This window comes from Chenopodium quinoa, unplaced genomic scaffold (assembly GCF_001683475.1).
Source record: "Chenopodium quinoa cultivar QQ74 unplaced genomic scaffold, ASM168347v1, whole genome shotgun sequence".
Lineage (NCBI taxonomy): Eukaryota > Viridiplantae > Streptophyta > Magnoliopsida > Caryophyllales > Amaranthaceae > Chenopodium > Chenopodium quinoa.
The window spans coordinates 882,327-905,424 of NW_018744991.1; the positions used below are offsets into that span (position 1 = coordinate 882,327).

The 23,098-nt window shown below is 34.4% G+C and overlaps 1 protein-coding gene across 1 annotated transcript; it reads left to right on the forward strand.

Annotated features, from left to right (window-relative positions):
* The first annotated feature begins 15,569 nt into the window (after positions 1–15,569).
* On the forward strand, positions 15,570–20,359 carry LOC110706847 (serine carboxypeptidase-like 31). The gene is made up of 10 exons (XM_021884818.1): positions 15,570–15,925; positions 16,644–16,751; positions 17,214–17,309; positions 17,529–17,621; positions 18,049–18,134; positions 18,252–18,539; positions 19,319–19,449; positions 19,582–19,677; positions 19,774–19,879; positions 20,019–20,359. Exons 1-10 carry the CDS (start codon positions 15,631–15,633, stop codon positions 20,163–20,165), a joined length of 1,446 nt encoding a protein of 481 aa, XP_021740510.1. The 5' UTR covers positions 15,570–15,630; the 3' UTR covers positions 20,166–20,359.
* The last annotated feature ends 2,739 nt before the right edge of the window (positions 20,360–23,098 follow it).

Genomic DNA, 23,098 nt, shown 5'->3' on the forward strand with positions numbered 1-23,098 from the left:
AAATAGGGGTTGGATTAGCTCTCAAATGTAGTAGTGGGGGTTACTCGGTCAGGAGTAACCTGAGTAACCCCTGACCGAGTAACTTGAGTAACCCCGGTCACACGATGTGACCAACCACACAGAAAATCCCCCTTTAAACATTGACTCCCGTGTAATATTAACCGTGGCTGTTGAAACCTTTAATTTGATTTAAAATAATAATACATTAATATGGAGTAGTTGATTATTATAAGGAGTATACATTTTCATGCATTTTAATTTAAAATTCCAAGCATTTGAAAAAAAAAAAAAAAAAAACAAAAAAAAAAAAAAAAAAAAAACCTAAAATCTACTATTTTCGGTTTCTTTTAAATACAACATGTATTTTTAGCACACATTTTGAGGTAGAAAATACGGAGTAAGCAATATAAATGACCAAATTATTTAAAATAAATTATACGATGTATAGTACCTAACTCTTCTCTAATCTAGTTGCTTAAATTATTTTGATAAAGTTGTGCGTTTGTTTACTCTAATCAACTCCTAAAAATTGTGCCAAAAATAAAGGGAGTGATAATTAAAAGAAAACAGAGAAAGTATATTTTAATACGGAGTATCATAAGGAACATATCTCTTGTTTCATGGTCTCTACTCAAATATACTTTTTTTTTTCCACTCATCATATCCCTCACTTTTCAATAAAATATTAACTCTACTATCTTTCTTAATGTTTTTTAACACCCCAATTAACTACCCCACTTATATCTTATTATTTTAAGTCTATTGAATCACCTAAAACTATGTGTCGGTCATAATGTAACAATTAAAAAATCAGAGGGATTAATAAAATACTAAAGTCAATAATTATGCCAACTATGTTCCAGCCAAATCGTGTCAACTAAATAGAAACGAAGGGAGTATAAATTAGTGGGGATGTTGGCCCGGGTTCCCGCTAGTCTTCCTATGTTACCCTCTTGAGGAATTTGGACATGTTCTTTAATGTATATTTCAATCCGAGCCATCCGGCTATAGTAGTGAAGTTGATAGAATATAAAAACATATTCCTGGGCTTTAACTATCAGCTTAAACTTTTGGTTAAGATGGTCCTCTAACATGGTATCACAGCTTAGGTTTTCAATCTAACTTCCGCAATTTTTCTTATTTTTTATTTTTTGTTACAACGGGTGCTCCTTCCTCACGAGTCACTGCCAATTACCTCCACTACAATTGCAGCTTCCTTCATCCTTGTTTGTTTACACCCATTAATTTCCAAACAACTTGCAGACTTACTTTTCGTTAAATTTGCATTTTTTTTTTATTTTTTTATTTTTATATCGCCTAAACTATGGCAAAGGACGATAATCAACACACTCCTCCACCTCCACACTTCTTTTCAAAGTAGAATATTTCGTGCTGGGTAAGCAGAGAGTCCATACTGTATCCACATTTAAAGCCCAAATGACTCTCATGTGAGGGAGCGTGATAAAGTATAAAACATATTGCTGGGTCTCAACCATTAGCTTAAAGTTTTAGTTGAGTTGGTCCTTTAACATGGTATCGGAGCCAGCGTGACACAAAGGTCACAGGTTCAAATTTTATTCACCCCCCACTTTCAAGTGGAATATTAAGCGTCAAGTATGAGGAGGGCCCATGCTGCATCCACACTTCAAACCCAATAGACTCTCGTGTGAGAGGGCATGGCAATTTGTCTAAGTTGCACCCTTGTGCAGCTAACCCACAAGCCTATTTTCAAACACGCCCCATTAAAAAAAGGCCTAGACCAAAACGAGCCCATCCAAAAAACTGAACTTATTTTTAAAATGTAGCCCACCCAATTGTCATTTATACAAACTGTCACTTCCAATAGCTATTTTTTTTAAAAAAATATAATTTAAAAAAAAATCGTCACTCTCAAACTTAAATTTCTGAAATTTATTACTCCTCTCTTTGATTTTCTCTCTCTTACAATCAAACACAATTCACTCTCTCTCCTCCAAAACAACCATGGATATTTGAGATGAGATGAAAATCAAACGGATTCACCCCAAAAAAGGTAATTTTATGTAAATTTTACTTAATTTTGTTTGAATTTATATGAATATCACTTAATTTTGTTTGAATATTATTCGACACTCTGTTGTTCGAAATTTTTATTGGAATTGTTAAATCATTTAGTGAAATCAAATGGATACATTATGTTCATTAAATGTTTTGAAATGTTCATAATATTATTATTTGTTGTTCATATGATAAATATTCTTAATGTTCATAAAATGTTCTCATTTTGTTTGTTTTGTCTGTTTATACTTGTGTTCATATTTTGAATGCTTATGTTTACTTTCTGAAATGCATATGTTCATATTTTTTATGCATATATTCACTTTCGTTCTTGAATGCTTATGTTCATATTTTGAATCCTTTTGTAAACTTTTTGAAATGCTTATGTAAACTTTCTGAAATGCATATGTTCACTTTCTGAATCCATATGTTCATATATTTTTATGTATATGTTCACCTTCTAAAATGCTTAATTATGTTCATACACATTCGAAAAATGAACCAATGCATATATTCATATTTTGTGCGTATGTTCATTATCTAAAATGCATATATTCATATTTTTAGTGCATATGTTCATATTTTTAATACTTATAATGCGTATGTTTCATAATCATTTTATTTTTTATTTCTTCAATTTTCTTATGTTCATAATTAAAGGCCGTAAATTCAATTCATATGAATTGCATGTTCACAAACCTAATCAAATTGATCAAAATTCATTACAAAATCACCATAAATTTTTTTTTGAAATTCATACATAGATCAAATTGATAGAAATTAAACAAAATACGTACAATTACAGAGGAGAGAGAAAATGAAGAACGAAAGAGGAAAAAACAGAGGAAAATAAAATTTTGATGAAAATTATGATCGAAATTTTGATGAAAATTTTGATTAAAATTATTATAAGAAAGAAAAGTGAAGAGAAAAGTACTACAATCAATTTATGTTCATCACCTATTACAAATTGGCAAATTATCCAAAAATTAAATATGAAATATTAATCACAAATTCAGAAAATATAACCAATTAAACCAAATTACAAATCAATAACATAAACTAACTTGTATCAACAATCTCTTCAAGATTCCAATTAAATCCATCACGAATCAACGAAAATACAAAAAATGGAGGTGAGAGAAAATCTTAAAAGAAGAAGATGATGCCAAATACAGTGGAGAGAGAAAATTTCAACCAATTAAACCAAATTACAAATCAATAACATAAAATAACTTATATTAACAATCTCTTCAAGATTCCAATTAAATCCATCACGAATCAACGAAAATACAAAAAATGGAGGAGAGAGAAAATCTTAAAAGGAGAAGATGATGGCAAACACAGTGGAGAGAGAAAATTTCAACCAATTAAACCAAATTACAATAAACTAACTTATATCAACAATCTCTTCAAGATTCCAATTAAATCCATCACGAGTCAATGAAAATACAAAAAATGGAGGAGAGAGAAAATTTTAAAAGAAGAAGATGATGCCAAACACAGTGGAGAGAGAAAACTTCAACCAAAATTAAGAATTAAGTAAAGAATTTGGAAAAAAGAGAAAAATTTATGTAAAAATTAAGAAATAAGGAAAGAAATAAAATATGAAAAAAATTGAAGGAAGGAGATGAAGTAATATATATACCAATACTCCAGTAGTACATAGTATATATGTGTGTTTGGGGTATAAAAGGGGGTATTTGATAAGTGGTGCAGCCAGCTTAGATGCACATGGGTGCATCTAAGAATATGTCAGGGCGTGATAGAGTATAAAAATATATTCTTAGGCCTTAACCATCAACTTAAGCTTTTGGTTGAGATGGTCCTCTAACAGAAATTGCTATCTCTAGTCTTAGCCTCTTGTATATAGGGTTTAATTTTGTGGGTTATAACGTTAGAACTTTCAACTGAGTTGCGAGATTCCAAACGAACCTTGTAGTATTGCTAGCCGTTCTAGCACTGTCAAAAACCGAACCGAACTGGTTCAAACCGATCCGAATGAGAACCGAACCGATTAAAAACCGACTATTTGAAACTGAAATCCGACCCGAACCGTATTTTAGTAAACTCGAAACCGAACCGATCCGAGTAACATTAAACCGTTTAAGAACCGAACCAAAAATGAACCGAACCGTTTGAACTGGCATAAAAACCGTTTACACCGAACCGATAACAAACCGCAACCCGTTTGCACCGAACCGTTTATAAACCGAACTAATAATAAAGCGAACCGTTTATGAACCATACTTACCGTAACCCACCCCACCCCACTCCACCACCCACCATAAATAAAAAAAACCCAGACCCAAACCCCACCCCACCCACCACCGTCACCATAAAAATAAAATTAAAAAAAAAAAAAAAAACCAGACCCAACCCCAACCACACCTACCACCGTCACCATAACACACCCCACCCCACCCCACGAAAAAATCGAAAAAAAACCCAAACCCACCGTAACCCTACCCCACCCACCCCCACGAAACCCACCATCCTCGAAACCCCCCAAACTCACTCTAACTGCTCACCCACCATAAAACTCCCTCCCTCCCTCGAAAAATCCTCCCTTCCCACCCACCCTAACCACCGCCGCAGCCACCCTAATTCGACTCGCTCCGTCGCCTACAACATGAAAAAAATTAAAAAAAAACAGAAAATAAAAAAGGAAGAACAAAAACACCTTATATATTAATCCCGAATTTGGTTTTAAAAGGCCAAATTCAATCATGAAACATCTAGTTCTAGAGTTTCGTGGTCGAATTTGACCATAAAAACCGTCGGGCGTGGTGCCGGTGGACGGAGACGGAGAAACGAGATGGAAGAAAGGAGAACATAGGCGGAAGAAGGGAGAAGAAGGAAGAAGAAGAAAGGAATAAGGAAAAGGAGATGAGAGAGAAAACGAGAGAGCATTGAGCATATTAGCAGCCATGGCTTCAAAAAATTGACAATATTACAGAAGAAGAGAGAGAAAATGAGAGAGAAATCAGAAAGAGTACTAAAGAGACGATGGTAAGAGTGATTTGATTGGTGGAAAAGAAAACACACGGATCGTGAATTGGAATGTGTGCGATGATAGGCCGTTAGATCACATGCAAATAAATGACTAATATTTAATTTAAGACGGTGACACGGATCGTGGGATGATGGATTAGGATACTGTGTTTTTTTTTATTCATAGCTACGTACTAATAAAAACACTACTGTATTCTTAGAAAATGATTAACTTTATGTAGCTTATAAATTGTACGAAACGCAAATGTTTGGAAATTGGAATTGATTCAATACGACACATTTGATGTATATTAGTTATTTGTATATCAATATATATAATAAATAATAATGTATGGTATGATTGGTACCATAGTATCATTGGTATGTATAGTTAATCGATAAATGTATCTGATTATTAAAACTTAAAAATTGAAGACCGTATGATAATATAATGACCGTATGATAATAATAATGCATGGTATGATTATATTTATATCAATTTAGTTGTGCCTGTAAGCAATACACTTGTAATCGTGTAAACTTATAAATGATAGAATTGACTGGTAGATTAGTACATAAATACAAATTACTTAATTAGATGTGACTACATGAGTGATTAACTAATATGACTATATGAGCAATTGTCAATTTAGCATAGTTGCATAACAGATTAACAGTGTATTAGACTATCCTACTTGGTAATATACTAATAGCATTTCAGTATTTGATCTATTAGACTCAAGTTAAAAGTTACTCTTTCTTATTAACTTGTTAGTCTAATCAAGTAATTACTAATTACTAATTAGTGACTTAAGTCTTAGGGGTAAACCAGTAAAGGATAATACAGAAATATAATATTGATTGAAGAATCAATATTACCTTCTTATTTATTAATGTTTTCTTTCATTATACAAATCAAACTATTTTGTAATATCTTCATATATAACTTTATGCAAATATATAATGATAAACGAGTCTTAATTATCACTCTTGTTGACTAATTAAGTATCGAATACCAAATTGCAAATTTCGATGTCACAACAACTCATCAAATCATAATTATGTCACTATTAATTAAATGATCAAATAATAAGCAGATAATAATTTGATAGTAAAACAATAATACATTAATGCACTAAACTTTTATAATCCACTTCGTAATAAACTAGTAAGATCAGTATGGCTAAACTTGAAACATAACATGATATGTATTTATAAAATTAATGAGAATTTGCATATGATATGATGTCTCAATATGAAGTGATGAAGTCTCGGCTTGATATAAAACTTGTTAACCAGCAAAAAGTTAGAAAGTAGTATCAAATTTCAAACCAAAACCATTTGAACCAAAAAAGAACTGAACAGTTTCTACCCCGAAACCGTTTGAACTGTGATAAAAACCGTTTACATCGAACTGTTAACAAACCACAACCCGTCTGCACCGAACCGTTTACTACACGGACCGTTTACAACCCAAACCGAATTTAAACCGGGATAAAAAACCGTTTACATCGAACCGTTAACAAACCGCAAGCCGTCTGCACCGAACCGTTTACTACCCAGACCGTTTACAACCCGAACCGAATTTAAACCGTTAAAGAATAAACCGAAACCGAATTCGAACCGATAATTATTTAAGTCGAACTGAAACCAACCTGATTTTAAATCGAATCGATTTCAAACCAAACTGTCAAACCGTTTTGACAGTACTAGCCGTGTCACATTTGTCCATTGTCGATGATGTATGTGTTGTTTATTTTGGACTCCATAACTGGCTATAGCTAGATACCAAAAACAATGAAGAGTTGTCTGAATGATCAATCAACTTGGAATCTTTAGTCTCTATCCGCTGCCGTGTCAAACATGAAACATGTGATATGTAGAATTTGGAAATTGTACATTTTTATGTACGTAGTTCCATTTCCCTAAAACCAAAATAAAAGTTGCTTTAAAAAAACAAACCAAAATAAAAGTAGTATGGTACGAAGTACATATTTAATTTACTATTTACTTATTTAGTTCAGTGTTTTGTACACAATTAAAATACGAATCTTTATTCCATTAGTTAGCTCTAAACATTTCTATCAACTTTACTATGGTACATACGCCTCATGGCCCTCATGATATAATAAATGATGTCAAAAAAATGGCATTGTCACAAAATTTAAGTGGATGAGCATTTTTAGGACACTTTTGCAATGACTACACAAAGGACTCATTTGGTTGCAATGTGAATTAACTTTTCATGGTAATTTCCAATTCATGGGACATTATTTCCCTCAAATTCCTAGGAAGTTGCTTTAGTTTGTTTGGTTAGCATTAGGGAAGTCACAATTCCTAGGAAATTTGAATGACCTAGGGGGAGCTAGGTAAATGAATTCCCACATTATGTGAGAAATTGGAATTCCTAGGAATTTCTATTTCCTCCATTTTGCAATTTTTTGGTTAACCAAACAACACTCTATCAATGTATTTCCTAGGAATTTTAAGTGCCTACATAATATTGATGCAACCAACAAGACCTTAATATTGTAGCCACTATATTATTCTGATCCAAACCGTTAATCATTATTATTAAATCTACACCCCTCATCTTTATTTTTTTTTTTTTTTTTGAGGGAAAATCTATACCCTTTATCTTATTGACTAGACTATTTTATTTTTAATTAATGGAGAATACTTAATGACCCCTTCGATCTCCTTCCCCTTCTTCTTCAATTACTTAATGACCAGTGAGTTCATTTAATCTTTGGAGATTTTTTTTCCTATTCATGTGATTATGTAATTATTGCAATTTGCAAATGTCATGAATCCCGAATACTAATTGGATTCGATGGTTTGTTGATTAAGATTGTTGAATATGGAACCATGAGTATGACAAAGTTGCGGTTTGTACTCGTAGTTTTTTCAATTAAATCATGCCATCAGTGGATCAGCCCATCTCCAAAAATTGAGATTTTTTTTCCATTCCCCATCGTTAATCAATTTGTGATTTAATTTTTCCCATTCCCATCACTAATCAGATTGTAATTTTATTTTACAGATAAAGGATTGGAAAAAAAAACTGTAAAAAAAAGTGATGGGCTGATGGCATGATCAATTTAGTTTGACCACTAATGGTCAAATAAATCAACAGACAAGCTAAGGTTATCTGTTTAAAATTCAAGGTTTTAGATTTATTAAAGTTACAATGGCTACAAAATTTGTGTAGCTATTGAATAGTCTTCCGCTTTTTGAAGCGTCATTCCAAACTTTTCTTCCATATCTAAATCTTCAAGATGTTCTCCGTCACCATACCAGTTGAATGAATGTATTAGAGTAGCCAACATTAGATGCAACATCATGTAAGCTAATGGTATTCCGGGGACACATCCTTCTTCCCGCTCTAAAGGGTATGAACTCGAAGGCTTATCCCTTAGCATAAATTTTTTTCTCTAAAAACCTTTCAGGTGAAAACCATTAAGGGTTTGACCATATACTTGGATCGTGACTTAATTATCCACCATATATTAACCCACAACGTTGAATTTTACAGAACTAAATAGTCACATAGTTGTACATCTCTTACAACCTTATGAGGTATTGATAGAGGGACCGATGGATGCAATTTTAATGTTTCTTTCAATACGGCTTGAATATATGGTAAATTTGAAATATATGATTCTTGCATTGATCCTTTCTTGCCAAGTACTTCATCCAGCTCACTTTTAGCCTTTTCCATCTTTGTCAGATTTCGCATCTGTCATTGGCTCATTGCCCACTCTAATGTGATAAAGGTTGTATCTGTTCCAGCTATAAATAAATTTTGAACATACATTGATATATATTTATATACAAGTATATGATAACCAATTCATTTTGTTAATTTGAATTTCAATTGACAAAGATTAATGCTTATTTCAAAATATAATTCGTTACACCGTTATAAATAGTAATGGAGTTATGGAGTGATCACATACACCCTAACATCAATCATCATTAAATTCACAAATTCTTAGCTATACTTGTGTAGCTAAGCTAGCTGCACCACTACACCCATATATATAAAAATATAGTACTTTAAAAATGAACGTACATTAATTTTCTCCTTCCTTATATCTTAACTCACTCTCTTCTTCTTTCTTACCTCTATTAATTTTCTCTCTCCTCAGTTATCTTCTCAATATGAAATTTTCTCTTTCCTTTTTTTTTTTTTTTTTTTTTTTAATAAGTTAATTTTACTTTCTTACCTCACTTTCCTTCAATCTTTGTACTTCTACTTCGGATATTCTCCAATTTGTCACCATTGTAGCATTCTGCACCATCATCATCATCATTTTCGCCGCGATTGTAAAACTTGAGGTAATTTTGAGTTTTTTTTTTTTTTTTTTTTTTTTAAATTTTTTTTTTTTTTTTTTAGTAAATAAGTGAACGTTATAAAATTGTTGATTTTTATCAATTTTGCATTTGTGATTCCTACTCTATCATGTCATAGATCGATAATTATTGTCTTTATGATGAACCAAGATTAGATTTAAAGTGGATATTCAAATAATTACAATCGAACTTGTGTTCTATAAAAAATAAAAATGAACATGCAGTACTTTAAAATTGAACATTTAGTACACTAAAAATGAACATTAGTATATAAAAAATGAATTTATTTTAACGATATATTTTATATTTATTTTTTGTTAATAATTATATACAATGAATTTGAACCTATATGAATATATGAAAATCATGTTCATTTTTAATATACTAACTGTTCATATAATTTTTGTAAACGTGTTCATTTGCTTACGTGTTTATTTTTTTTTATAATAAATGTTCATTTTATTTAATGTGTTCATATATTTATATGAAATGTCCATTTTATTATGTGTGGTCCAACTATTCTATGATTGTATGATAAATGTTTATTTTTAATATACTAAATATTCATATTTTTTGACGTGTTCACTTTTTATTACTAAATGTTTATTTTTTAACTTGTTCGTTTTTTTTATAACTGAATGATCATTTTTTTCGCGTGTTCATAATTTTATGTTCATTTTTAAGGTCGTGGTCCATCAATTTTATGATTATATGATAATCATGTTCACTTTTAATATACTAAATAATCAGTTTTTTTTTACACATGTTCACTTTTAAATACTAAATGTTCATTTTTTTACGTGTTCATTTTTTATTACTAAATGTTCAATTTTTTTATTACATGTTCATATTTTTTTACTAAATGTTCATTTTATAAGGTGTGGTGCAGCTAACAGAGTGCACCTAAGACTTATTGTATTAAATTGTCATTAAACCAATCCATATGGGCTTATTACCCGCCCACTAACTTGGTTAGCCTTGCCTGCTAATCGGACTGGGCTAGTAAAATCACAAAACTTTCAAATATTCAATTGAAGAAACATTTTGTAAGATAGACAGAACTTACCACAAGCATATGTTTGACTTCATCAAGGCTTAATTCATTCTTCTTAACAAGCTTGAGTAGAGTGCCTAGAACATCATCCTTAACATCCATTGAATCTTTCAATCTTTCATCAATAATTTTCTCAAAAATCCTCATCAACTTTCTGTTAGGAAATAAGGGTGTAGTTGTGTTTGATTAATGCAGAAATAAGAACGAGAAAAATAAACAAAGAACACAAGGATTTACGTGGTTCGGTCAAATTAGACTTACATTCACGGGTGGGAGATTCGAGAGCTTCTTCAATATAATGGAGAAAGAACGAGAGAATATTACAAGGAGTCCTAAATCTAACGGCTCAAAAGGTATGATTTAATTTATCAACTAAAGGGTCCTTCTATAACACAAGGAAACCTTAATAAAACCCTAAATTGTTTCCCAAGTATACTCAAATAGCCGTCGTCATAGAAAAGATATAATTTTAGGAAATTATCCCTTAAACAATAATTAAGCTAAAACCGGACCAAAATTCTGAAATTTCCGACTAGGCACGAGTGTGCTTGGTCGCGTACTTCGTTAACATATTTCCAGCATCGTCAGTTCTTCGTAAAACAGTCATAACTTTCTAGTTTCTTATCGAAATTGCGCATATGACCTACAGTTCGGAGTGTTGAGCCCATGAGAAAAACCACATGTGAGTGTAAGTGGTCGTCCCACAGTAGTCGAGTGCATAAGTGAAGGTTTGTATTGGGATGTGTATCCCACATTAAAGAAAGTAGAAAATTGTGTTTACTTTATAAGGCTAAGGGGCTACTCCCTTTATTGCCATATGGTTTTGGGATGGAACTTTTTTTGGTCTTGTAAAGTAGACTGTCTCTCTTGGTTTGCGGGTGATGCCCAGAATCGTATTTAACATGGTATCAAAGCCAGGTTGGGTTGTGTTGTGATCTGTGCCAGTGTTATGGACAACTCACATGTGAGGGGGAGTGTTGAGCCCATGAGAAACACATATGAGTGTAAGAGGTTGTCCCACATTAATCGAGTGCATAAGTGAAGTTTTGTATTGGGATGTGTATCCCATATTGAAGAAAGTAGAAAATTGTGTCCACTTTATAAGGCTAAGGGGCTACTCCCCTCATTGCCATATGGTTTTGGGATGGAACCTCCTTTGGTCTTGTGAAGTGGACTCTCTTTCTTGATTTGCGGGTACGGCCCAAACCTGTATTTAACAGAATGAGTGTGAGCAAAGTTCATGCTTGAATAAAAAATAAAATAAAATTTGAGTACTATTTTGATGCTTTGCATTTAGGGATGTCAATGGGGCGGGGCGGATGTTGGCCTTCCCATCCCCATCCCCATCTAAAATTTTCATCCCCATCCCCATCCCCATCCCCGCGGCGGGTCTAAAATTCATCCCCATCCCCGCCCCGGCGGGTACAATTCCAAAACCATCCCCGCCCCAACCCCCACTTGGATATCCACCCCTACTTAATCCCCACCTAAGACCCGCTTAATCCCCGCCTCCCAAATACACAATCCTTCATAATTAATAAAGATTGCAAAAAGAAAAAAATTATTGTTAATATTACACATTTTTTTGTTTATAATATAAGTGTATTACAAAGTATTATATTTACTATTTTATTTTACATAATTTTTTCATAAAATAGTATAAAAGTATATAATTTTATTTTTAAAAATATATGGATGTGGGGTAGGTGGGGATGGGGCGGGTACGAAATGGGGCGGGTGGGGATGGGGTGGGTACGAAGTGGGGCGGGTGGGGCGGGGAGGGGATGGGGCGGGTACAACCTAAAATCCACCCCCGCCCCATCACCTATGGCGGGTATGGTTTTTATCCCCATCCCCGCCCCATCACCCACCAAACCAAGACCCATCCCCGCCCCGTTGGGGCGGGGATGGGGCGGGTCTCCTACTTGACCCGCCCCATTTACATCCCTATTTGCATTAATTTAATAATTGTTCTTTTTTGTTTGTTTGCTAAGAACGTCATCACTTCACCTAATTTAATTAATGGAGAATTTCCCACTAATTAAATTTTAAATGGCGAAGAACTTAAAAGGAAAAAAAAAGTTTATGTGCGTGGGTAATCTTGTCAATGTTGGCCAACACAAACGTTGTGAGTGAAGTTCTTTGAATTGGATAAAATGAAATCATTGAAAAAATAGAATTTAAATGGTCATCAATAAGTATAATACTCCATATCTATTCTTTCACTTTTTCGATTTATAATCCGTGAGTCTAATATATATGATCTCACGATGGAGTAACTCACATGATTTATGACTTTTCCGTTCTATAAATTAAAGATACATTTGTGTCCTGAATAATTCACATGATCGATTTTATATAACCTTGTATGATTATAGCTTTAATAATTTTGTAAGTTTAGTACAAGAGTAATCATATTATAATTACACGTTGTAATATAATAAGATATTTATTAAATACACATATTAAGAAGTCTTTTTTAAGCGAAACTCACCTTATATATATATATATATCTATATCTTTCGTTCTCCTTTGTTATTGTCAAAAAAAAAAAAAAAAAAAAAAAACTATATCTTTCATACCCTAAGATATGGATACGAAATACATCATCACAAGATTGAACAATTTGTATCAAATCTCCCCTATCCTTAACATAGTGAAGGATCAAGATAGTTTAATTTCAAATAGGGATGTTTCATAATGTTTTTAGTTGGAAAATTTTATACCTTTATCTATCGGTCTTATTGTCTAGGTAGGTACTTACAATTTCTCCAAGTTGTAGCCTAAATTCACTTACTCAACCAATTTTTTTCTCTCTACTTTTTCGATTTTCTTAAAACAAGTAGTTCGAGACGAAGGACATATAGTGATTGACAAAGGGACATCCAATTCCATCCAATCAATGGTATGATGATAGATATCAATCTCAACATTTCATAGTTCAACTTGCGCAAGGTTTAGATTCCATGTCATTATTCAACAACCCAATTGACCAATTATCTTTTTGTCACTTTTTCAATATATAAAGATTTTAATACCATGATTTCAGAATGTATCAATCACTTGTAAGGTTCGCCACAAAAGAAACTAATTTCTGTTATTCCATCATAAAATTCTATCTTATAAATGACCTCTTTTCTTAGGGGGCAATTAAAGCAGTACGAAATAATATATGGTGAGAATATATACCTATACATTTTCTGTTATTGATTTGACTAGCATAAACTATAGCATCAGTCAACTTACACAGGGAACTCGATCGATAATACTAGTATTTTATTCATGTACTAGCCAACAAGAAAGATGAAATTGCTAATAGGATGGTGTGCGGCATGATTAATGTTATGCACACGGCCCGATGCATTTTGAAAAAAATACTTAACTAGGTTTTTTTTTAAAAAATTATTTCTCCTCTATAAAAATTCTTTCCATATATAAAAAAATAAGTGGAAGGATGACCACCATCACGAAACCACACAATTGTATATATGTACAAGTTGTCTACATTTATCACCATTTGATTTTAGAAAGAAACAACTGGTAAGTGGTACAACTCTCCTTTCATACTCGTATGATGTATTAGGTGTGATCCAGTATGTTTTGTTTCACGAATTGTTGTTGTGACACTTATTCGTTAGATTAGTCATTTTTACTACCTCTGAAAAGAGTAATAAAGTAATGATATACCGAAAACATACCAAAGTTATTGTTACATTCTCAAAGGGTTAAGGGATTTTATCGATACATTTTACAAAATAATATGTTCGTAAGGTGTAACATAGTTGCAAGGGTGCTCAATGAGGGAGTCACCAATATATGTAGTGTGCGTCATAATCATCCATTACTCGAACTCTAGAAGATTGATGTGTTCATTATCAAGACAAAGAGACAATCATAAAGGGGCATTATGGTTTATTGATGGAGAAGCAATCATGAATTTGCGGAAATTTGAGTTTAAATGTTGGTACAATTTAATAATGGTGAAAGACATAATTACCGTGCTTCTTAACTTGGGGACATTTAAAAATTAAGACTTTAGCATTATACTTTTAAAATATATGTAGGAAATAATCATTATGGATTTATGGGTGTTTCCGAGTGGATAAAACCGTCCTATCACATGAGCTAAAGCAATTGAGAGTTTTCCCGATGCTCTAGCACCATCAAGTCCCATATGTATGAGATGAATCAATTCCCTGTCTTGGTGCAGTTTAGTGCCATCATGTATTATTTCTTCGCTTATATAGAGATATAATTATATATAATGCTTATTGCGTATAAAGATGGTTGTGGGTCATGTCGTGTTATATTTTGTAAATTTATAATGCTTCTCCCAGCCGGTCAAAGGTGGGCTAGGCTCAACCTATTCCCCAACACACATGGTAACATGATGTTCCAAGCCAAAACTATGCTTGTGCCATGTCATGGCTTTTTCATATTAGGTCATGTAGTGCCTCAGGTTGACCCAATCCAATATTATCTTTAGTTGTGCATGTGAGGAAGACTGACATGGGTCAAGTCTTGTATTGAATGGATAGGTAGATTTATTTTTTGTATATGGAGTATTAATTAAAATAAAGGAATATATAATATGAAACATGCGTTAACTAATATGAATATAGGACAATCTATTATGATTTATGAACAATATGCAAAGAAAAAGGAAACAATATTTTAGGGATAGATGAGTGCTACACATTACAATAATGAATGAATTTGGATCATAGAGATATGTCGATATGAGTAGTAATTACAAGACAAAAACAATAGGAAAGATGAAATCCATCCTAGATCTCAAAATGTTGCACCAATAATTGCTATTTGTAGGTTGTATTTTGTCCTCTACAATATTATCTTTTTCTGCCTCAAATTTGTCTTTATTCATTTAATTTTCTACAATATATACCTTATTGGAAATTAATGAAAATGGAACATCCACTTACCATGCCTATAAACCTACATAATGCAAGGGACCCTTGATATAATAATCCATGTCAGAAATTCACCAACCCTATATGGCAAAAATGGACCCATTTTTCTTTGCAAACCCCACATTTTGAATTTTTTTTAGTGCAAAAATTATCACTATAAATAGCCCAAGTGGTTCTTCATCATCTCCTCACATTGTAGTCAAACTCAAAGTGTCCCTAAACAATATAGTAGAGTGGTGCTCTAACAAGGATTTTGGAATGAGAGCATTATTATTTATGGTCCTTAACTTGGTTCTTTTTGCTATATTATTTTGTATAGAGCCTGTACAAGGTTCTAGGCATAGAGTAAGGCCTTATAGTAATGACAAGGAGGAAACGCTCTTGGAAAACAACCATCTTGTGACTAATCTTCCCGGCCAACCGGAGGTCGATTTTCGACACTATGCCGGTTATATAACGGTTGATGAAAAAAAAGAGAGGGCGTTGTTCTATTGGTTCTATGAGGCCTCATCTCAACCTGATGAGAAGCCGTTGGTATTGTGGTTGAATGGAGGTAAGCATGTGTCAAAGTGAGTCGTCATTTCAATCTATTTATTACTTTGTATTAGTTTTATAGACTAATACTCCTAATTAAATATGGAGAATAATATTTGTAGCGCGAACCTAGCTATTAGTGTCTCACATTTGATGCTCGTCTTTGTTAGTTAAATTATTAACTATTTACTTGTATGTAATATGCTCATACAAGTTACAAGTAGAGTATTAAAAAAACGTACCACACATTATGACCTAATATGAGGCAGCTATCAAGGATGATGATGCAAAATAACAGAATATTACCAAACACACTTTGACTAATTAAATTGTTTAATCCTTTTGTGGAATAATAAAGAATGTGGGATAATATCATTACCTATTACACCATGCTGCTAAGATGGTAGCATGACCACATAATTAATTAAAAAAAAATAATACTTTTATTGGAGAAAAGTTAAACATTTTTATAATTAGTGGAGAAATTAAATATTATATTCACCTCAACACACAGACAAATATATGAAGTGGTAGCAAAAGGGCAAGCATATATTCCAACTAAAAGTAAAAATACTTTTTTTGTTGCCTTGTGTTTAGAAAATTCCACTAATCCTGCCATTAAGTATAAGTTAATGTTAATAATCAATTTTACATTGATAAACCTTATTTTTATATCAAAGTATTTTTAATTTTATATTATTTTATTTAAATTTATATTATTTCTATTTTGGTCTCAGGTCCAGGGTGTTCCTCTGTTGGTTATGGAGCAACACAAGAAATTGGTCCTTTCTTAGTGGACACCGATGGTGGTGGTCTTAAATTTAACCCTTTTGCTTGGAATAAAGGTAAGTGCTTATTTCATAATAAACATGTTTCTTTATGCTTATTTGAAGAAATTAATTTAAATTTAAGTTTTCCTAAAGTGTCTCTAAATAAAAGTCGCATTTCTCACATAACATAAGGTGTTGATTGTCGTTCACTATTTTTTGTTAGCTCATTTAACTTAGCAAATTAGTCTAACCTCACTATATATATATATTCTGTTTGTTCCTCTAAAAACAATAAAATATATATCTCTTGTCTTTTTTTTTTTTTTTTTTTTTTTTTTTTTTTTTTTTTTTTTTTTTTTTTTAAATCTACTCCGTAGAATTCAACTTTAATCAGCAATTATTACAACTCCTCTCCTATTATCCCGTAGCAGAAGAAATGAGGTTTTTAATTAGGGACAAATGTAGTGTACGAATACAATGTAATTTAATTCCATAAGAATAATATGTTAACTTTTTATTATGCACATAATCTTGCAGAAGCCAACATGTTGTTCCTAGAATCTCCTGCTGGAGTTGGTTTCTCCTATACGCATACCACTAGTGATTTTGATAATCTTGGGGATGTATTTACTGGTATAATTTTTTTATCTTCTTTTTTTTTTTTTTTTTTTTTTTTTTGTTATGTCAAAGCTTTTTTTCTAAGGGTACGTCACCCTGTAATCTAGAGCCTATTTGACTTCGTCATCTGACTAGTTCGGATTGGAGCTGGGTCAATTAAGCTCCAAACGGCTTTAAGTTTCTATATACATTCTAACACTATCAATTAATCTCTTTACTTCTTTCGTTGAACAGCGAATGATTCTTATGAATTTCTCCAAAAGTGGTTCCTCAAGTTTCCAACATATAGAAATCGTTCATTTTACATTGCAGGGGAGAGCTACGCAGGTAGTCCGAATTTCTTGTCGTTTTTTAGTAAACATGATTATGGTTCTGTACTTTCATACAAAAATTATTACAAAGTCTAGATATCCTATTTTTTTATGTAATCTTTTGAGGTTATATCCAATATTAAGCAGAGTCTTGAGTTGATTTAAAACTCATCTAAAATTAAAAAGTTGTTACCATATAAATTCTACTCCGCACTTTAATAAACTTATTATCAGTATTATTATAATTTGTATAATATAACTTTTTAAATAAATTTCAAGATTGGTCAATGAGCCTCTCGAGTCAAACTAAGCTTAGCTTAAGAATATCTTGAGCTAAACTTGAGTATAGTAGTTTGTGAGTTGTCTTGTCTTTGATTTACTCATAGCATATATCTATAAATGTGCTTTGCTTTATTTTTGTAATGTTGGTGACTAAATGGCAGGTAAATATGTCCCAGAGTTGGCCGAGCTCATTCATGACAGAAACAATAATGACTCTTCCATTTACATTGACCTAAAGGGCATCTTGGTATATATATTGTCCTAACCATAAACTTTTATTTTCATAGGATATGATTTAATAGTTAAAGTGATGATAATGAAATTTGAACTAAAAACGTGACAACTAAAAATGAAAAATATGCAGATGGGAAATCCTGAAACATCGGATCCTGATGATTGGAGAGGGTTAGTGGACTATGCTTGGAGCCACGCCGTCGTGTCTGATGAAACACACAAAATCATACGAGAGACTTGTGATTTTAACAGCGAAAACACGTGGAGCAACCCCGATTGTAGCCAAGGTGTCGACGAGGTCCTAAAACAGTACAAAGAGATCGATATTTACAGCTTGTACACAGCAGTTTGCATTGCAAAATCCACCAAAAATAGTTCAGGGTCAATGGAAGTCATGTTCAAAGCTAGCTCCAAAATGGTAAGAATGAAATAAAAATTTGCCTAAACGTTACAAGAATGAATATTTTCAAGTTAAAACTTTACCCCATCTATTATTCCAAAATAATCTTCATGTACTCCCTCCGTGTTTTAATAAGTGTTACAAACTTACTAAATGCGGCCGCGTTTAAATAAGTGTTACACTTCCTTTTTCGCAAAAAACTATATTTTAATATTATATCTATCTCTCCTCTCATGGTCCCCATCTAAACCCATTACTACTTTTTTTTATAATTTGTCTCCTCTCACGTTCATTACTTTTCAATAAACTATTAACCCTACTATTTTTCTTTTACCATTTTTTAATACTTCAACTACCCCATTTACCTCTTATTCTATTTAAGTCAATTAAATTGCCTAAAACTATGTGCCGGTCAAAGTGTAACACTTATTAAAACATGGAGGGAGTAATTTTTTTGGGATATTACAAAGAGATTTTCCTATAACTCAAAAAGAGAAAAAAAAAAAAAAATCCCCTTCTGTAGAGGTGACAAAGAGGTCGAGTGGTCATTTTGTTTTGGGTATTAATAGTTTAGGTCAATTTTGATTTTCTCATTTTGATTTGGTTAAGGTTTTTTATAAGTCGAGTTAATTAGGCCACGTATAGTCGTACCTTTCCCTAACGTATCCAAAGATTATTTTGGAACGAAAGAGATTACTTCGTATTATAATTTTAAGATTATTTTGGAACGAAAGAGAGAACTTCGTATTATAATTTTATTTAAAGCATACTCATGATCATGGTGTAAACACTTGCAGATGCCGAGAATCATGGGTGGTTATGATCCTTGCTTGGATGATTATGCAAAAAGTTACTATAATAGACCAGATGTTCAAAAGGCTCTTCATGTTAGTGATGGTATTCAGCTAAAGAACTGGAGTATATGCAAGTAATTATGAAACTTATTTATCTTATAATACAAATAATCACTCTTATTAAGTACACATTAATTTACCAATAAATGAGGAGCTTATTATACAAGTATGAAATATCTTGACATAATTTCTAATGTTTGGTGCAGCTTAACAATATTTAGTAATTGGGCAGATTCAAAGCCGTCAGTACTTCCCATTTACAAGAAACTAATTTCTGCTGGGCTTAGAATATGGGTCTATAGGTAAATAAATATTTTATGTATTATACTACTTCGTTCTCATATTACTTGCCTCATTTACACGAAAACACAAATTTAGTCATTTGTCGGATTTATCAGTGGAGATACAGATGGAAGAGTTCCTGTGTTGTCTACAAGATACAGCTTAAATGCTCTTGGATTACCCATCACTAAACCTTGGAGGCCATGGTACCATGAAAAACAGGTAACGTTAGTATTGTACTCCGTAATAGTTTTATTTCTTTGTAATGTTAGTATGATAGCAATTTTCTTTAAAGATTAAATTTCTCTACAAATGATTGCCTTCCCTAATAAAATGCTTACTTTGATCTTGTTGTTTACAGGTGAGCGGATGGTATCAAGAATATACGGGACTTACGTTCGCTACATTCAGAGGAGCTGGCCATGCTGTGCCTATATTCAAACCGAGCAGCTCACTCGCGTTGTTTACACATTTTCTTCAAGCAGAATCCCTTCCATCGGCCCGCTAAATATAATGCAAGACATTACAATGAATAATACTGGTATAAGTTGAATAAGCCAATTTTGTAACAAAAGTTTTGCGGTCTAATATTGCCAAAAGGCCTTTAATTTGATCTAACTAGTTTGTATGTAGCTTATAAGGTGGGATTTGTCTAAGATATATCCCAAGTGTTTAAGGATATACTATAACACATGTTTATTAGTCTTTTTTCGTAGCAAATATACTTGACGCTTAAAGTCTAATAGCATTATTGTTTTGTACTTCGTATAATAATGCAAATCATAAACTTTAATTACGTTGTAAGACCATGTATTACATGAACTGTTTGGCAAGTTGATTGTAGTATTCGGTGTAAATTTCTAAGTACAAATGACCCCAAAAGCATATGCAACGATAATATTAAAAAAAATAAAATTAGATGTTGTTTGGGTCCAATTTAGTCCAATTGGGCCTAGGCATTAAATGATCCAATTAAAAGCCCAAGGTCAAGGTTCATCTCTCCAATTGTGCTACAGTCAAAGATCAACCCTCAAGGCAAGCCAATTGGGCTAAGGCTCAACTTCTCCATGTATGAAGAGGTATAAAAGCCATCAATATTACATTCTCATATATTCTCATATATTCTCATTAATTCAAGCAAAGCCTCAAGCAACAAACTCTCTTGCATAGTGTTCTCTTTCAACACATTGTACTGACTTTAGCATCGGAGGGGCCTTCCTCGGCAACACCCCCGAGGCTAGTTTATGTGTGTTTACTGTGCAGGAAACCTTCGGCCCAACATTACTTGGACCGAATCTAGTCTTCTCCGTTTCATCGGACCTTCGGCAAGGTCCCATTGTTTTCACCCGAAACAATTTGGCGCCGTCTGTGGGGAAGACTTTCAAAAATCTTTTAGCCAAATTTCTAACCAAGATCATCTTGCAATTATCTTAGTAGCAATGGCTAAGAACCGCAAGAGCAAAGGCCTCCGTCAAGGAGCGGGCGAAAAGCCTAAAACCCCTACACCATCACCCTCGCCGGACCGGAACTCTCCCAAGGGTGCCAGCTCGGGGGGAGGATCATACAAGGAGGATTCCCTTTCTCCCGTAATTCATGACTCTCATCATAGGTCGAGTCACTCTCGGTCTAGCAAGGGTGAGTCCGATCATAGGACACATGCAGTGCCCCAAAGCCAACCATCGAATGTGCCTCCTCATTCCCATACTCGGCCGAGGACCCCTTTGACGGGGCCCAGCTCGGAGGAGGTGGCAAGAGCGCTGGCAGTTCTCATGGAGGCGATGAGGGCACAAAATATGCCACCACCTCGTGATCGAACTCCTCCGCATACCCGGCATCAGCGGAGGAAGCTAGACCATGATGGTGGGAAGCTTCCTTCCTTCCGGGAACTGGAAGAGTGGGAAGAGGATACCTGGAAAAATGAAAAAGAGAGGAAAAATAACCCTCAATTTTTAAAAGGATCCTCATCCTCCCGACCAGAGACGCATAAGAGCAGCAACTCAGCTTCTCGGCCAGAATCTACACACCGAGAACCTGAGACTGTTCGCCGAAGCGTCCTCGACCGACTCGGCGGCAAGGAACCGAGCGTGCGCAGTCGCCTCTCGTTCCCTGCAGCCGAGGCCCAGACTTCCCAGCCAGGGACGAAAACCACTCCTACCTCTCTAAGAGGGCGGAGCGCGGTCCCTTCGGCTAGGAACAAGGGCAAGGCCGTTATGCTACCCGCCAGTTCACCATTCGAGCAATGGATTCTGGAAGAGCGCGTGCCCACGGTTAAAATACCGTCGCACATCACATATGACGGGACCTCGGATCCGGAGGATCACGTGGCCTCGTATGAGACTCATATGCATCTTTGCCCCAGATCCGAAGCGACTTGGTGCAAATATTTCCCAACCACTCTCAAGGGGGTCGCGCAAGCGTGGATCTCCAAGGGAGTAAAGCAAGGCTCCATAACAGGGTGGGATGATCTGTCCTCCAAATTTAGGAGCAAGTTTTCCACGGCAAACCGCCGAGAGAAGACTACTGCAGAACTCATGAGTCTGCAACAGGGGGAAACCGAAAGCCTCCGAGACTATCTGACCCGTTTCAGTAACGAGTCATCCAGCGTCTCTCAGCTGGACCAGGGGCTAGCCGTTTTTGCAATGCAGAATGGCCTTCAGCCCGGGAAGTTCCTAGACTTCATGGTCATGCATACCCCGCAGACCTTAGAGGAAGCTCTGAATGCCTCGGATAAGTTCATCCAAGCCGAAGAATGGAACAAAGCGAAAACCCAACCTCAATTTGGGGGAGGGAAACAAAGACAAATACCCTTGTCTGAAGGCCAAGGCCATAAGGCAAAGGAAAAGTCAAAGGCCTCGGAGCAATCTTCGGCCAGCGACCCAAAGAAGGAAAAATCTGCCTCATACACAGGCAGATACGAATCCTACACTCCGCTCTCTCTTCCACGCGCCAAAATTTACAGCGTGACGAAGGAGGAGCAGAGTTACCGAAAGCCGAGACCACTCCCAGAGTGGTATCAGCGAAGAAATAAAAATCAGTGGTGCGAGTTCCACGAGTCTCCGGGACACAACACTGAGGAGTGTATCCAACTGAAGGATCAGATAGAGGACATGGTCCGGAAGGGATTCTTGAAAAAATACATCGCGGATCACCGCGAGAAAAAAGAATCCGAGAAGTCAGCAAAGGACTCTCGGCAAGACCTCGACTTCCCTCGGAAGAACAGTAAAAAGCCGGAGGGGAAATTCCCTCCGATCAATGTTATCTCGGGAGGAATATACTCTCGGAGGGAGCACAAGCGACACCTTAGAGCTTTGACTCACCAGGTGAACAACGCTGACATTCAATCTCCCCAGTCGCCGGTGCCGAACATGACTTTCACAGCCGCCGACTGCCGGGGATAACGTTCCCTCACGAGGATCCGTTGGTGATCATCGCCACGGTGGC